This window comes from Molossus molossus, unplaced genomic scaffold, assembly GCF_014108415.1.
Source record: "Molossus molossus isolate mMolMol1 unplaced genomic scaffold, mMolMol1.p scaffold_m16_p_18, whole genome shotgun sequence".
Lineage (NCBI taxonomy): Eukaryota > Metazoa > Chordata > Mammalia > Chiroptera > Molossidae > Molossus > Molossus molossus.
Genome location: NW_023425353.1, coordinates 11,525,008 through 11,541,025, shown reverse-complemented (window position 1 = coordinate 11,541,025; position 16,018 = coordinate 11,525,008). Strand labels below are relative to the sequence as shown.

The 16,018-nt window shown below is 41.1% G+C and overlaps 1 protein-coding gene and 1 pseudogene across 7 annotated transcripts; one reads left to right on the top strand and one right to left on the bottom strand.

The window, feature by feature from the left end:
* Positions 1-213: 213 nt before the first annotated feature.
* CUNH3orf14 (chromosome unknown C3orf14 homolog) lies at positions 214-15,715 on the top strand. Of its 7 annotated transcripts, none has more exons than XM_036267068.1 (6): positions 214-229; positions 899-970; positions 1,900-1,980; positions 3,679-3,802; positions 13,412-13,510; positions 15,344-15,715. In XM_036267068.1, exons 3-6 carry the CDS (start codon positions 1,928-1,930, stop codon positions 15,473-15,475), a joined length of 408 nt encoding a protein of 135 aa, XP_036122961.1. In that variant the 5' UTR covers positions 214-229; positions 899-970; positions 1,900-1,927; the 3' UTR covers positions 15,476-15,715. The 7 variants fall into 7 exon arrangements, with proteins under 7 accessions (XP_036122961.1, XP_036122965.1, XP_036122963.1 ...); XM_036267072.1 differs by having other exon boundaries at positions 1,897-1,980; XM_036267070.1 differs by having other exon boundaries at positions 226-258.
* Positions 8,846-11,920, bottom strand: LOC118633470 (annotated as a pseudogene).
* Positions 15,716-16,018: the final 303 nt, after the last annotated feature.

Here is a 16,018-nt window from a genome sequence, read left to right as displayed (position 1 = left end):
CAATCGCAGTTTCCCCAGGGCTCTCAACCAGCTCTGGCCGTCTCCTCCTCGGAGCAGCGCCACCTCACTGACCTTGTACGCCAGAGGCCGGCCTTTTATAACGCAGTGATGGCGTCACTCGGAGTCTCGCATGCGCAGAGCTGGCGGCGTGGCCACGCCCAGGCTCTCAGGGAGGCCGAGCCTTTGCGCAGGCGCCGAGCTTTTCCGGAAGAGGTCGGAGTGGGGCTGGGTGAGTGAGGTGCCACAGCATCACAGTGGGTGGGTGCTTGACTTTCCGAGGCTGCGCAGGTGCCGGCAGGGCCAGGGCCGGTGGGGACGATGTTGTTCAGGGGAAGGAGCTGGGGTCATGAGGGAAGTTCATGAGTCCTTTGGGTGTGAGCTGGACCTGGGGTGGTCGGAGGGCTGATGACTGAGAGACCGTGCGGATCTTCGGTTCAAAAGGTGGAATCCGCGGTGGGGTTTGTCTGAAGTGCTGATGGCAGGCCTAACAGAAAAGAAGTTACCAAGCATCAACTGCCCGGGATTTCCTAGACATTGCACTGGAAACTGGGAGGAAGGCAGCGCGGACTGGCCTGCAGTGGTTTTAGCGCAAAATACCGAACTCCTTCCTTGGTGGGGGTAGAGGAGGGGGTGGAGACCCTGCGAGCGATGCTGTCCTCGGTGCTGAAGTCGGGACGTTGGTCCCCGCAGGAGGAAACCCGATGAGGGCAGGGCGGTGTTTGCAATTTGCAGGACCTCTGCGTCCTACACTCAGTACCTGTGCGCTGAAGGAAGAGCTCAATCTCTCCATCAGTGCAGACACTTGGGCGATTAACCATCAGTGTTTCATTTCATAAAATTTAGGAAAGCCAGTGCTTCGTTCCAGGAAGGAATTTCATTCCTGTCTTTCCTCCCTTAGGGCTGGCACCTTCAACTTTTGCACCTAATCAGATGAGTTGCCTTCTGTCTGACCCTAGGGTCTTCAGCCACGGTGAGTTTGCTCATGTGCCATGAAAATGGGCTTCCCAAACTTCCCACATGTGAATTCTGAGCAGGCAGGGTAACGTGAAAGGACCAATGGTGCTTTTCCCCCGTTACACATAAAAAATACTTTGCTGCCCTGGCCCGTTTGGCAAAGCCGTTCGAGCATCGGCCTGTGGACCAAGGAGTCGCACATTCCAGTCCAGTCAAGGGCATGAACTCGCTTGTGGTTCGGTCCCAGCCCTGGTCGGGGTCCTGTGGGAGGCAACCAGTGGATGTGTCTATCTCACATCAATGTTTCTGTCTGTGTCTGTTTGTCTGTGTGTGTGTGTCTCTCTCTCTCTTGCTCACTCTCCACTCCCACTCTGTCTGAAATTTTTTTAAAAATGGAAAAATATCTTTGGGTGAGGCTTTAAAAATAAAAAAAAACTTTTCTATTTGGAAAAGAGATGGTGGGACCCACAATCATCCAATAAAGGAAAGGCCACGAATTTCCAGTCAGTTCTCATACTTTTTGCCTTTCTGTGTGTGTGTGTGTGTGTGTGTGTGTGTGTGCGCATGTGCATGAGGGATGATATTCCTGAGGTGAATTTTACAGAGTAGATATTTTTTCTTTCTGTTGATTCAATAATATGTTTATTAGTCTTAGTACCAGCTGCTTGTTTTGAATTCTGTTTAAGGTTAAAATGTGGCGATAAAAAGAGGAGGAAATGTAAAATGTGTTGAATACTGATTCACAGTATTCTTAGATGCATCTGGAATAAGAAAAACTATGCATTGTAATTAAAATGTTTTAAATGCATTCATTATTTTATACATTATATCTTGAGTTTTATTTTTCTCTTCTGAGAGAACAAATGGGTTGAGGTATTAAAATGATCAAATGTCGCAAAGCTGAGGATGTGGTAGAAGTAACCAAATGTTTTTATTCTTTAGCAGAAAGCTTATAAGGCAGTTTTAACTAAAGATGACTTCCTTGTTTGCTCAAGAAATTCGCCTTTCTAAAAGACATGAAGAAATGTAAGTTCTTTTAATAAGCTAATCTAAATGTATAAATTATACTGACATTAGTGAAACATTGTGTGCACAGGAAGACTTAAAAATCTGAAAGTGTGTCATTTCAATTTTCTGACAAATGAGAGATTTTGGTCTTAGGGAATGTCATTGTCTCTTAAAGAATCACAAAGATTAAAAAGTATACTTATGTTCTGTATGTTTTTACTTTTGTTACTAATACCTAGATAATTTCACCCTTCCTCTCACCCTTTCTAGGCTACACACTGATAATTAATGGACTTCTCTAAACCTCTTACTCTGGGCCAGCTTCATGGGTATGTGATGTGTGTAGCCACAGTCCCTGCACTTGGTTTCATACTCTTGTTGCACTCTTGAAATTCCTGATACTTCTTTTTTCAATGTTTTTTTTTTTTAATTGATTTTTTTTTAGAGAGAGAGGAAGGGAGAGAGAGATAGAGACATCAATGTGAGAGAAAAACATTGATTGGCTGCCTCACACATGCCCCCTACTGGGAATCGAACCTGAAACCTGGGCATGTGCCCTGACCAGGAATTGAGCCAGGACCTCTCAGTTCATGGGATAACGCTCAATCCACTGACCCACACCAGCCGGGCAAATTCCTGATTCTTTTTAACAAGGGGCCTCACATTTTCATTTTGCACCAGGCCCTATAATTACATAGCCAGTCTTTTACTTATAGTATTTGGTATTAACCCTTCTCTACCTCTGACTGTGGGCTCTCATGTTTTCCTTTTCTCTAATTAATTACCAGGCCCTCGTCCTTGGCCTTTTATTATATTTTTACAAATGTTCAAATACCAAATTTTATTTTTATCCTAAATATCATCCCTATCATCCCTATGATACAGGATATCCCTATGATATCGCTGGGATGAACATGAAAACAGTGTTTCTTGAGAATCTCTACAACTAATTGAGAAAGTTAGACTATTATATACACCACTTATGTATTTATCATTTGACATATTTACCTAGTAATCATTTAAAAGCACCAAAACTTGTAAACTGAGCACTGAACCAGTAGGAAACTTTTAAAGTATATTATATGTAACAAAGTAGTTTGATAATTCATGTACAACTTTTTACATCTTTCCTCAATTGCTGTTTTACCTTGTGGTGACTATGCATACATACACACAGCCTCTCACTCATCTACAGAACCATCATCTTGCTCTTGGCAAAGGAGGAAAAAAAATATTTTTATTGCTTCTTCAAACATATGGAAGTTTAGCACAATTCTAAATGTGTAACATGAGCTTCAGGGGTATTGAAGTGTTAAGCAGAAGGTTTCGTATAGCAAGTTATATCGATGTATGTGTGTGTGTGGAGGTATATATAAGCATGTGTACAAAGGGATGTGTATTACAGTTTGCATTTTCACCAAAAATTAAAACATATTTTCAACACTTTAAAATAATTTCAGAAGACCAGAGAGGCTAAAAAAATATAGAAGCATGTACTTATGGTATATATGTTAATAAAAATATTTTTATCCAGGTATAACTTATTGAACTACCTAAGTTTTTCACTGTCTTAATAATTGACATAGTAAGCAGCTTTCAAAATAGGTTGAACTTGAAGTGAAGTACAATTAAGAAATGCATGTTTTATATTGGTCAAGCAATAAAATGTCTCCTTCTAAAGAAATTTTATATATAGTAATCTTCATTTTTTTCTAGACTATCACGAAGATTAAAGTTACTTCAACAAATGAAGAGTAAATTTGGAGATCAAAACAAGGAAAAGGCCTCTCAGATTCAAGCAGCTGAGACTGCTTTTAAAAGGAACCTTAGTCTTTTAAAGGTAAGTTTCCATGACTTGAGTATAGAGATTTTTCCCACCCCTGCAAAAGGTTTCAAGTGAATTCCATAATTTTGATTTATATAATGTCTTTGTTGTGAGTAATAAATGAAGCATTGTCTATTCTTTAGGCCTATGTTAGTTACTAAGGAGCATATGTATTCTCATTTTTTTAATGAAAAAAACTAAAGTTTGCTTAAGCTAAATGTTCTCAACCAGAAAAATCAGTGACTACAGAAAGAATTTTAAGGTCATCTTTTGTGCAATAAGTAATAAATACAAGATGTAGCTTTCCATCTTTCATCTTTTCTTTGTAGGGAGATCTTAAAATACTATAAAGTACCTATAATGTATTTAGATCCACCTCAAAACTATTTAACATCATAAAAACAAGAACAATTTGATTTTGCCTTAGTGGAGCCACAGTCAACACAGAGAATTCATAGAACAGATTTTCAAGATCCCTTTTGATGATGATGGAGGGGGCGGTCAAAGTGTGTAATTACGCAGGGCCTCACCATTTGGCCAATGTGCCCACTTGGAGTAAAATCATATGTGTAACATTTTTGGCTGCTTGCTATACTTTGCTTCCAGAATTGTATGGCTTCATCCATAATTAAAACCCTAAAAGTTTGCTTCCAGTCAAGCTTCCAAGAGATCCTATGACTAAAACATTTGGTAGTAAGGCTATATTATTTAAGTTATAAAGCAGTGTTTTCAGTTTTTATTGTTAAATATTTTCATCGATAGGCATGATATAGCTATCTTCTGTCCTCACTAGAGGATAAAGGAAGAGGAACATTCAGTTATCTTCTCAGCTTCTGGCAGTTTGAGCCACAGTAATTTAAGTCACAGCCATAGTGCTACCAAAGCATTCTATATTGCCATATGTCTTACTTGCCCAATGGTGTTTGCAATGTTTATTTTTAAATGGAAATATATAGGATAATCTGGAATTTGCTGTGAAAAGTCAGAAAAACTAGATTAGAAGGCTGAAAGGCTTGGTTGCCACCTCCAGCAAGTGCAGGTAATAGTTGGTTTCCAAGTCTCTTTCAATGAGCAAGTATTTAATGAATGTCCAGAGGGTCCTTACTATTTAGCTAGTTCTGGTTAGAAAGTGAGGACAACAAAATAAATATAAACCAGAGTTTGCTCAAGTAGCTAACAGGCTTAATTGATAATGTAAGGTTGTCACACACAAAATATGAGACTTTATATGATCAAATATTAAGTTATGTGGACTACTCAATACTCATGTTCTTGGAGAAAAGGTAAAAAAAACTTTGAGAGCTGGAATCTAAGAGGTCTCAGAGGAAGCTAAGCTGGAGCTGTGTTTGAACAGGCAGAAGACAACGCATTCCTCTGGATGGTTGCAGATGAGCCAACAGCAGAAAAATGAGTAGCCCTATTAATGTTCCCGGGACCATGAACTAACTAGCTTGGAAACCGTCAGGGGAAAAGGCTGGATATGTGTTGTGAGACCAAATGAGTAAGATGAGACTTGATATGTAGAGATAATATTGTACTGAAAGTGTTTGAGCAAAAGAAAAATACTTATGTAAGAAACATATGACTAGGTATTTAAGGACTCATTTGCTATTTAGATGCAAAGTGATTTCAGGAATGGAGAGATTGGATCTAATAGCTATAAAATAACTGTAATATCTAGAAGGAAAATAATGAACCACTCCATAGTCATCAGAAACCAGCATGGTATGGTATTTCCCCTGGTTATCAAAGTAATATAATCTCACTGCAAAAAAATTGACAGAGCAAAGAAGATGAAATAACTTCCTTATCCTGCCCATTTGGGAACTAATGTATTTTTGCATATTTCCTCACAGTCTTCTCACAAACACTTATTGAGCACCTGTTACATCCCTGATTCAGATACTGTCTCTTCCCTGTCTTTGTTTTACATATTTTGAGTAATTGTGTATACAATTTTTTATCCTGTGTTCTCTCGTATTTTTTTAACTTTGAAATAATTTTAATGACTCTATAATAGAAATCATTGTAAAAGTAAAATAAATAGGACTTGACTACAGAATTCTAGTTGGGAGAGACTTTTAAAAGCATGCAGATTAGATTAGATCATCATCTAAACGTTTTCAATGTTTTTTAGCATAGGAACATTTCCAAAGATGTAAAACATAAAAATGGACAGCTTTGGTCCACAGCCCCACCCATTTAGCCCTCTGCCTGACCTGCTTGGCTCTAAGGAACTATGAAAACCACTAATCTGCTCTAAGGCCTTAATTTAGAGGTGAGGAAACCAAAGTAACTACTCATAATACCCCTTGTCAAGAATAGGTTAAGTAACATCAGGATATATACTTAGTGCAGAGGGTGCTTCAGAAATAATTGCAGTAAAACTTGGAAGCATTCCTATAAAGACAGTAGTAACAAGATAAGGATGACCTGTATCACCATCCATTATTTGATCTTATTTAGATGTTCTGGCCAATATAATAAACGCTAAAAGGGAATGAGCTTTAACTTTTGAAAAGGAAGGTATAGCACCAGCAGTTTAAATCAGTGTGGTTATATACTAAGAAAAGCCAAAATTGTTTTAAAACTAATATATTATGAGTTGAGCAAAATTAATGGATTAAAGGTAAACATATAAAATAATAGCAATCTGCCCTGGCCGGTTTGGCTCAGCGGTTGGAGCATCAGCCTGCGGTCTGGAGAGACCCGGGTTTGGTTCCCGCTAAGGGCAAGTACCTCAGTTGCAGTTTGTCCCCGGCCCTGGTTGGTCGTGCGGGTGGCAGCCACTCGATGTGTCCCTTCACATCGATGTTTCTCTCCTCTCTCTCTGTTCCTCTCTCTCCCTCCCACTCTACCTGAACAAAAAATGGAAAAATGTCCTTGGGTGAGGATAAAAAAAATTAAAAATAATAATAATAATAAAATAATAGCAATCCTATAGCTACAGCTGGAAAATATAAGAAATAACTTTCACATTAGCAATAAAATTATAAAATATTTGGGAATGCTCTCAACAAGGAGTATACATGATTTGTATAAAAAGAGTTATTACGTGCCTTAATCCTGACTAGGGAGTATTGTTTCTCTTCTTCTTTTTTTATATTCATATATATAGTAACATGACATATCTATGTACAACATGGCAGGGACAGTTGAGGAAACTATACAGTGTTGTTCGGTATTATCCCCTTCCCACATAGACTTTAGACTAAGGAAGACAGCATGAGGAAATGGAGCAGGAAACACAAAATTATATACAATTACAAGTGACAGTCAAGGAGTTTGGGAGCCAAGGAATCCAGGGATCCTGCTCTCTCCATCCCTTCCTCACCATCGTGTTCCTATCCAAACTGAATGACAGCCTGGAAAGCGAATGGCCGGTCAGGAGAGAAGTATATACAACCCCATCCCCGCACATGCACATCACCCAGTTCTTCAGTCATTCTCACTGGGCTGAATGTTTGGCCCGATCAGAATTTGTGAGAGGGCAAGAGGATTACAGAGTCCTCCTCTCCTGAACAGTTAGTTCTCACCCTGACCCTCTGTCGGAACTAGCAGGTTGCCTTCAGTAAGATTCAGGCCAAGCTAGGAACTAGATTGAAGACGCTGGCCACCTGCAACCCCTCTCCTCCACCTGCTGTTGAATCAGCATTGCTGCTTCTCACCACACAGGAGCTGGGTTACTGAGCTCCAGGAGGCAGAGATTTCCGTGTTCCTTCTCTCTCCTTAACCACCTTCCCCAGCTTTCCCCAGTGTGAATTATCTCCTAACAACCTGCTACTCCAGCCCTGCTGTAGTTCTAAGCCCCAGAGGCTAGCTCAGTTCATCCCTTTTTCTCGTCTCCCTAACAATACAACTGGCATCTGATTACATCTGAAACGTGGGACTGCACATGTGCACGACTGAGCCTGTTTCCTCGGGCCCACAGCTCAGCTGCCGGAGCAGCCTTCTTAGCAGCAAAGGCACAGGCTGTGCGCCAGGGAAGTGGGTTGGGGCAGAGGCAAGAGCTTCCTTGGCTGGCTTAGAATTTTTTTCTTGACCCTATGACCATGATAATTATGAGGCTCTCTTGCCTGAATTCATAACCCCCCCAAATCTCCACTTTCTCTTTCCCTACATAGTCTTCAAATGGTTCCCCTGTGTAGGCTGCTTACCCATGGGCCTTCCTCATTAGTTTTACAATAAATAGCAGAGTTTTCAGCAGTTAGTTACAGAATTTAAAAATCAGAATCAATCTTATCCATCCATATGCAACTCTATTTTATAGATGAGGAAACAAGAAATCCTGAGAAGTTAAATGACTTGACCAAGGTTACATATTACTTCTACGTAGAACTAGACCCAAACTCAGATATCTCGACTCCTAAACCAGTGCTTCTTCCACTATCCCATGATACTTTTAAAAGCAACATGCTGGGAGAGAGAGACAAGTTGCCCATTTATATAATGTTTCGCAATCTTTACATTAAGAGCCAGGGCAAACTGTAAGAAACACTGACTAAGGGAGGTTAAGTGGGCATTATAGTTTTAGGCAAGCAAATCAGTTTTTCTTTTTGAGGATTCTCTAAACCTGCCATAATGGAAACATGAAGCAATAGCAGCCTAAGGGACAAAACACTTAGAAGCACAGAAAATAGATCTCATTCAATCTACCTTTCCCAACAATGTCAGGTTAGCCTTGGATGTTAAACCTGCCACATTCTTCCCAAGGCTTAGCCTAACCAATTTTGAGATATTCTCTTCCAAAAAAGGAAGTCATGTCTCCCCAGTTTCTCGTACAGAAGAAAGAAAAGAGTCTGCAGTATCACCCGATCGTAGTCTCGTACTTCTGGGCCCCTATCTGGGCTACAGTAAGGGTGTGGAAATCTCAATTTAACGAAAGAAATGAACTCAGAGCCTCTCTTCAACACACATTGCCTTCTCAGCAGCCCCCAGCTGAATCGCAGTCATTGCTGGCTAGCAGGCCGAGAAGGTCTCTAACTAGGTGCCCGTTCCATCCCTGCCGATGACATATAAACGTCCAGTGGGTGAGGAAGGGGAGCAGAGGGGCCCTGGTTACCCTGCAAGCTTGCTGGTGACAATCGAGAACTTCCTCTGGGGCAGATCTTGTGGGGTGGGGGGTGGTCACCAGGCACCAGGCTCCTGTCTGGTCCTGCACGTGGCAGCTGCTTATTCGTCATCTTGCTTAGGCCATGTAGTCTCCTGAGTCAGAGCACTTTTGCCCTTTCCGGAGTCTCTTCGTGAGGAAGTCGGAGCCAACGGGCTTCTGTCCTAGGCGTGTATCTGGCCTTCGCCTTGCCTCTCAGCTCTCAGGGAGAACACCTTCTCTCCCCTGCGTGTGCTGTTTCTCCTCGCCCGCCCCCCCCGGAGGGCTCTCCTCTCCTTGTTTCCGAGCATGGCGGGACGGGATTGTGAGTGTAGGGGGCCTGGGAAGTCAAACGGAGAAGGAAGGGGGATGGGAAATGGGGACAACCTGAGCTGCTCCTTCGCTCCTGTCACAAGAGTATTGTTTTTCTAAAGTCACTTGTCACGAAGTTATTTTTAGATTTAATAAAATCCCAACAAAATGTGTATCAAACAATAAAATTTCTCTAAATGCATTTTCAAAAATAGATAAGCAAGCATATCAAAGAATATTTTTAAAAGAGGAGCAATAAGAGACTAATTCCATCAAAGATTCAAACAAAAGAATGAACATAAATATAAATAGTGAAGAGAACTCAGTGAGGGTTTCATCAGTAAATACTGTAACAGATAGTATACTTTGAAAACAGGCTGAATGATTTCTTCCTGTTGGTAGTAATAAAATGAAATTTATCTGCCTTTTAAAAACAGAAGCATAACTGGATGGATTTGTAAGAGAAAGAGATTTTGTTTAATTAATATTTCCATAATATAAACTGTCATCTCTCCCAACTTTATCTTCACAAAACTTAGTTTTCCCCAGAAAGGGCCGCTCTGTGGCAGTGAACGCATCTGGCAGGAAGGCGGGCGGACGCTCCGAGGCGAGAAGGAACGGGAGTGCGCGACAGCGGGCTAGCGGGGCCTGGGGGGCTTCCGTGGAGGCTGTCCCGGTGGGGGCTGTCCCCCAGACCTTCACCAGGCACTTGACAGTTAGAGCCTTCCACAGACTGCCTGCCACCCAGGACGGCCAGGGACTCACAGGCCCACCTCGGTCCTCTTTCCTCCTCACACCTCCCACTTCCTCCAGCGCAATGAAAATCAAGTCCAATGAACGCTTGTGTTCCTCGCACCAGTGACCCTGACCCGCATGCTTTAGTGACTTCATTTTTCTGCCCCAGAAATTGCACCTCCAGCAGACAAAAAGATTAAACCCAGCCCAGCCACAGCTGGGTTCATGCTATACATTTTATAGGGAGATACAGGTTGCTGGCTTGGGAGGGAGGGCGCTGCAGGGAGGGGACGATCTCAGTCCGGGAGTTTCTCGGTCAGATCGGGTTTCACCTTTCCTAATCAAGAGTCACCACATAGCTTACACCATCATACACACTGGAAACTGTTTTAACTGCCGTGCAAAATGTCAGACCTATGTAGAAGAGGATTAGAAGGATGTACTTCCGTGTGCTTATCACTCAGAGTCAGTGATTATCAAACACAGCCAGTCATGCTTCATCCGTACCCCTCCAGCCCCAGCCCCTCAGGTTATTTTGAAGCTAATCTTCAATGACGCATTGTTTCATCTGTTCAGCTTATTATCTCTACATTATTTCAGTGATTACCATGAAAAGAGGATTATTTTAAGCAAAATCACAATAACATTATCGATCTAAGAAATTTACAGTAATTCCTCAAATATCCAGTCTGGATTCAAATTTCCCTGATTAACTTTTAAGAGTGTTCTTACATTTGTTTGAATCAGGATCCAAGTAAAATCCATCACTGCAGGGACAACAGTGTGGTGACTGTGGGGGGAGGGGAGGGGAGTGGTGGGGATGGAAGCGGGTATGGGGGGGATGATGGGAAAATGAAATTAAATTTAAAAAATAAAGTCTAGCCCTGCTTAAAAACAGAAATAAAGTCCAATTTGTAGTTGACTGGAGTCCTAAATTTCTAAAAGCCCCCTTTTAATTTCTTTGTTGAAGGCATTGGATTCTTGTCCTGTAGCTTCCCAGCATCCAGGTATTGCTGGCGACATTGCTGAGGCATCACTGGGTGTCCTCTGATCCCCAGGATTCCTGAGCTGTGCTGTGCAACAGAACAGACGAGCCACGTGTGTACTTTTAAATTTCCTAGCGAACCCGTCCTACAACCACATGGAATGAATGGTGTTATTAAATTAGCCCCATCACACATATAAAGTGCCTCTGTGAGTGTGACTGCTGCTCCTTTCCTTCCAGCAGCAAGCAGTCACAGCCTCTGTTCAGTCAGGCTAAGCGAGTCCTGCTTCATCCTCTGACCGGGGTATCGGTTCTTTTTAAAATCTAGGTAAGCACATAATTAAAGTAGTTTTTAGCAAAACCAATCAATTCCATGTTCAATATGGACTGAAGTAAAATGAGAGATAGTCGGGGCGTAAGTCGAAGTAGGTATTTGTTGGGAATGATGTGGAAAGACTAGAGGAGACATCCCCAAGCTTTGACCTTTTAAAAGGCAGGGAATGATAAGAGTTGAAGATACAGGGTATCTGGGTGAACAGGATTCCCACTATTATACATTCAGTAGAAGATGATGAGTTTGGTTTTGTTAGGGTGAGAAATAAGGTCTTGGAAGAAAAGTTATCCATCCCTCTACATGAAGAGTGGAAGCCAGAGGAGACGATTTTAGAGGGAGGAAAAAGTAAAGAGAAGACAACAGATGTCACAGATCTTAAGAAAGCCCACACTCAGGATAAGAGAGAAGGAAGAAGCCTGCTAGAGGAAAGGCAAGGAGTCAGAGAGGTAAGCAAGACTTCTAAGAACGTGAAACCTCACTTCAGGAAGAAGTCCTCTGGAGGGTGACAGTCCCTTGTGGAAATGCTGCAGAGGTGTCAGGCAAGTCACTAACTCAGGCCCCATGTCCCTGTACGTACCTGCTCTTCTGTAAGAGATACTCAGCATCCTTATTTTCTGATCTTTCAGAAAAGAGTTTATAATCCTGTCTATAGGTACTAGTGACACCCAGATCTACCATTAACAATAACTTTATAACTGTTCTTAGAATAATGGCATAATTAGGGTTGTGATTTTATTCTATTTGTTTTATAAGAGTAGAGATTAATTTTTCCAGGACTTCATAAAATCTCAACGTAATCACAGATGACTTAGTGTTCTCTACCTGCTGTGGCATCAGCATCAAAAGCTCTTTAGCACATGTCTTAGATGTAAACTTCGGGGATGGGGCCGACATGCTAATAGATGAGATCTTTTAATCCCTAAATTGACGTTTTTCCCCTTCAAATCACCTTCCTCTAGACAGCAGGTGCATTAATGGCTGTGCAACTTTGGGGAGTCCCTTTAGGGAATTTCCTGTTTTTCCCTTTTACATTTCACACCCATTCCGTGCTCCCCGCCGCTGCCATCTGCTACCTCTTTTCTCCTGTTCAGCATTGGCTTCTTCACACCCCACTCCCACGCCCTTCTCCATCTCCCTCCGTCTGTCCAACAGCCCTGTACTTACATTGCTCCAATGCTTGTACATGGATCAAAGAACTTTCTTTTTTTCTATCAAATCACTAAGCTCATAGGAGAGACAGCATTTACACAGCCTCCAACCCAGACCTCTGTGAGCCTGACAAACATGAGCAAGCACAAGGAAACACAGGTGCTCACGGAGCATTGATCTAAACAGAACTCAGATGTTCGGAATGACGTGGAGGTCCCACACTCCTGGGCATGAATGCATACACGCATCAAGGTAAAGTCTTTCCCAGGGTGGGAATTCAGTTTAGTTACACTTGTGTTGCTACAATCATAAGAGAAAATACACACATATACAAGTAAAGCTCCAAATTAAAGCACAGTGCTGGAATGTCATCAGCTGAAGGATATGCTACCTAGCCATAAAGCCTGCCATCGAGATTACTGCAGAAATCTACATAGTATAGTAAAAAGGTTCTGACTGAGGCACCTTACTGACCTTTTAAATAGGAGTATTTGCATAAATATAAAATTTTATAAAACTGGAATATTGAACAAATAAAATGTGTCATTAATATATCATCTACATGACCCAGATGGACTCGATCTCTACTTTTAAGGTTAGCACAGTGTGGGTCTTGTGATCTGACTGTTTTTGTATCTGAATATTTGACTATTTTATCCATCTGGCTGTTTTTAATGATTTTGGAGCTAAGTTGGTGCTCTGAGCAGTTTTAGAAGATGTGGTTGGTTTTAGGTTATTTTGCAAGAATTATTGACGGTATTTAAAATGATGACAGAACTTAGAAGACTCCCCCCCCCACACACACACACACACACATACACACGCCTTTTATTTTAAAATCAAGCCCGGCATTCTGTATCTGAAACTAGTTGGTAAAGTAATGATCAGCTCTCCTATTTCGGGGCCCCTCCGTCAGTGCAAACCGTGTCCGGAGGTAGAGATCTGGGATAGCTATCGCAGGTACCATTTGTGCGTGCTATGGAGATACATTTTGTTTTAAAATGCTGATGTCTGTTACAGGATATAGAAGCAGCAGAAAAGTCTCTGCAGACCTGCATTCACCCACTTCCACCGCCTGAGGTGGTTTCTCTTGAGGTGAGAATCTTAAGGAACAAAGAGGTAAAGGAGGAGACCCTGTCATTGAAATCAACTGGTGGTTACATGTGTGTATTTCCAAAATGTATTAATTCAACTAAAACAAACAAGATGTGTCTGATCTTTGTATGTCCACAGAGCCAATAACTCGCACATAGTAGGTAATTGATAATTACCTTGATTTAAAAAAAAGTTTTATCAAGTGAAAATTTTATAAAGATCCTGTGTCTTTTCTCCGAGTCCCTTAGAAACAACTACCCTGTTAAACGCTGACAGGCAGTGTGCACTACGGCGGTGACAGTGCTGACCCAAGTGCTCTTCCTGTTGGACGATGGTGCAGCCCTTCACCGATGCTATGGAAATGCACTTTATGCAGCATAGTGTGGCTTTTGTCTGTTTTATTTTGCTCAGTTCAAGAACAGATTGGGAAGATGGTTGGCAAAAATAAACCATATTTGGCATATGAATGTATTTTTGATGAAAGGGAATTTACTACATATAGACTAGTTTGATTTGATATTTTTAATGACCTTTTTGAATTACAATTGTGCTTGCTGCCTAACCAGGGATGTGAATAGACTCAAACTGAAATACTGAGAATTTGCCCCCCATTTCTGTGTCATCCAGAGTAATAAGAAAAGCCAGTGATCAAGGAGAGAAAAAACTCTGGTATAAAGTGGTGCCCTGGGCCTGTGCTTTTCTTTGTTGAATTCTGCAGTACCTTACTCTGGCCCGACAAGGCCCACACAGTAGGGGTTAATCTAGCTGTGAATGGTGGAGAGACTCCCAACCACAGGCCTTGGGCATTTTGCTTAGCCAGTCTAGCACAGCAGGAGGACCTTTATTTTAAGTACGAGAGGCTGCTTCTCAGACCACATGCACAGAGGTAGAGATATGTAGAATCCCTCACCATTGTCAACTTTCAGAACCCTGGACCAGTTTAATGCTCAGAAGGAATCATTATGTGTTCTTAATGCTGTCTAACTGGCTGAATTTCCCAAAGTGAGATTGCTAGTGATGATCTAATACAAAACGCCCTCCCGTGACATGAAGCTGTGGGTGGGCTACTTGTCTTTGACCTCCTTAGGAGAGTCACCCAAGAAACCATTGACAGTCCATACGATGATGTTGCATGAGCTTCTTCTATACCTTATAGACTGCTAGAGGCAGGCCAATAACACACCACCCCAACTTCCAAGCTATTTGAATTAAAAAATGGTGAGGTAATCTTGATATTTTCTCATTATACAAAAGGAAAGAAATTAAAATTTGGCATATCAAGTACTTTGTTAAAAGATACAGTGGATGCATTTTTTTTTTTAATGTTTTCTCCAAACAATTAAGGGGTCAATTCACGTGAATCCTATACTATAACATACTAGTTATATTAAGTTCCTGATTTCACCCCAGGTCAAATTTTTTATGTTAATTTAAAGCAGTTCATGTTTAATCATTTTTTGGTAATAATTTTGGTGTGGGTAATCACTTGGTATGGGATATGGAACCTGAAACAGAAACATTTAATGACTGAAGCCATAAATGATAATACGGGTAATAATCACAAGACTGGCCACAAGAGGGCGTGCAAAATCACAATAAAATTCTGAAACCTGTAATTCTGCCAGGCTCTGGTTTTACTGAGAAATTTGAAAATTAACACTAGTAAGTAGCCAGATTTTTTTCTAAAATTAACATAAAATATTCTGTAGAGGAAGTGCATTCTACATATATGTGTGTGTATGTGTGTGTGTGTGTGTATACGCACACACATTTAAGTGAATAAACATTTAGACTATTATGAAGAGCCAAGTTCAATTGCTTGATAAGTTTTTTTACTTTTGCATGTTTTTTTTCTAGACTCTTTACTGGGCATCAGTAGAAGACTATCTTCCCAAATGGGAACAGTTTCTTTTAGGAAGAGCACCACATCCTATTGCTGTTGAAACTCAAAATGAAGCAGAAAATACCATTGGAAACAAGGCACAGTGATAACTTCTTCACGTACTAGTTCAAAAATGTGTTTAGTAAAGATGAGTATTAGAGAATATGCAGGTCGCTGTGGGAACTTTAAAAATTAAATATATTCTTATTGCTCCATTACCTCCTCAGTGACAAAGACACGAGAATCTACTGGCAAGTCTCAGGTTATCCCTTATAAACCTACTACTATCTCAAGGTCAGGAATATTTTCTACCAAGCCCATGCAAGTATTATAAACTAATATTGAAAGGTGAACTGTTTATTAAATAAATTGCTAAACAAGTTTTGTGTGTGTCATTTTTAAAAATATAATTTAGTCATTCTCATCTAACAAGTGAATGCCAGTTGTTAGTTCTGATTTTACATTTCCTAGAATCTTTACTTTTCAGTTTTTTTATTATGGGATGAGGCACAGGATCAAAGTGGTTGTTTGCTCACTATTTTAGTTTCTTTTAACACAAAAAAGACAGTGAGCCCTGGCCGGTTTGGCTCAGCGGTTAGAGCATCGGCCTGTGGTCCTGAGAGATCCGGGTTCGGTTCCCGCTAAGGGCG

Bases quoted from the DNA above. Each gene is read 5' to 3' on its own strand.
- CUNH3orf14 (XM_036267068.1), top strand. From the start codon at position 1,928: ATGACTTCCTTGTTTGCTCAAGAAATTCGCCTTTCTAAAAGACATGAA. The intron at 1,981-3,678 runs GTAAGTTCTTTT...ATTTTTTTCTAG, and splicing joins TCTAAAAGACATGAAGAAAT to ACTATCACGAAGATTAAAGT. The intron at 13,511-15,343 runs GTAAAGGAGGAG...TTTTTTTTCTAG, and splicing joins GAATCTTAAGGAACAAAGAG to ACTCTTTACTGGGCATCAGT.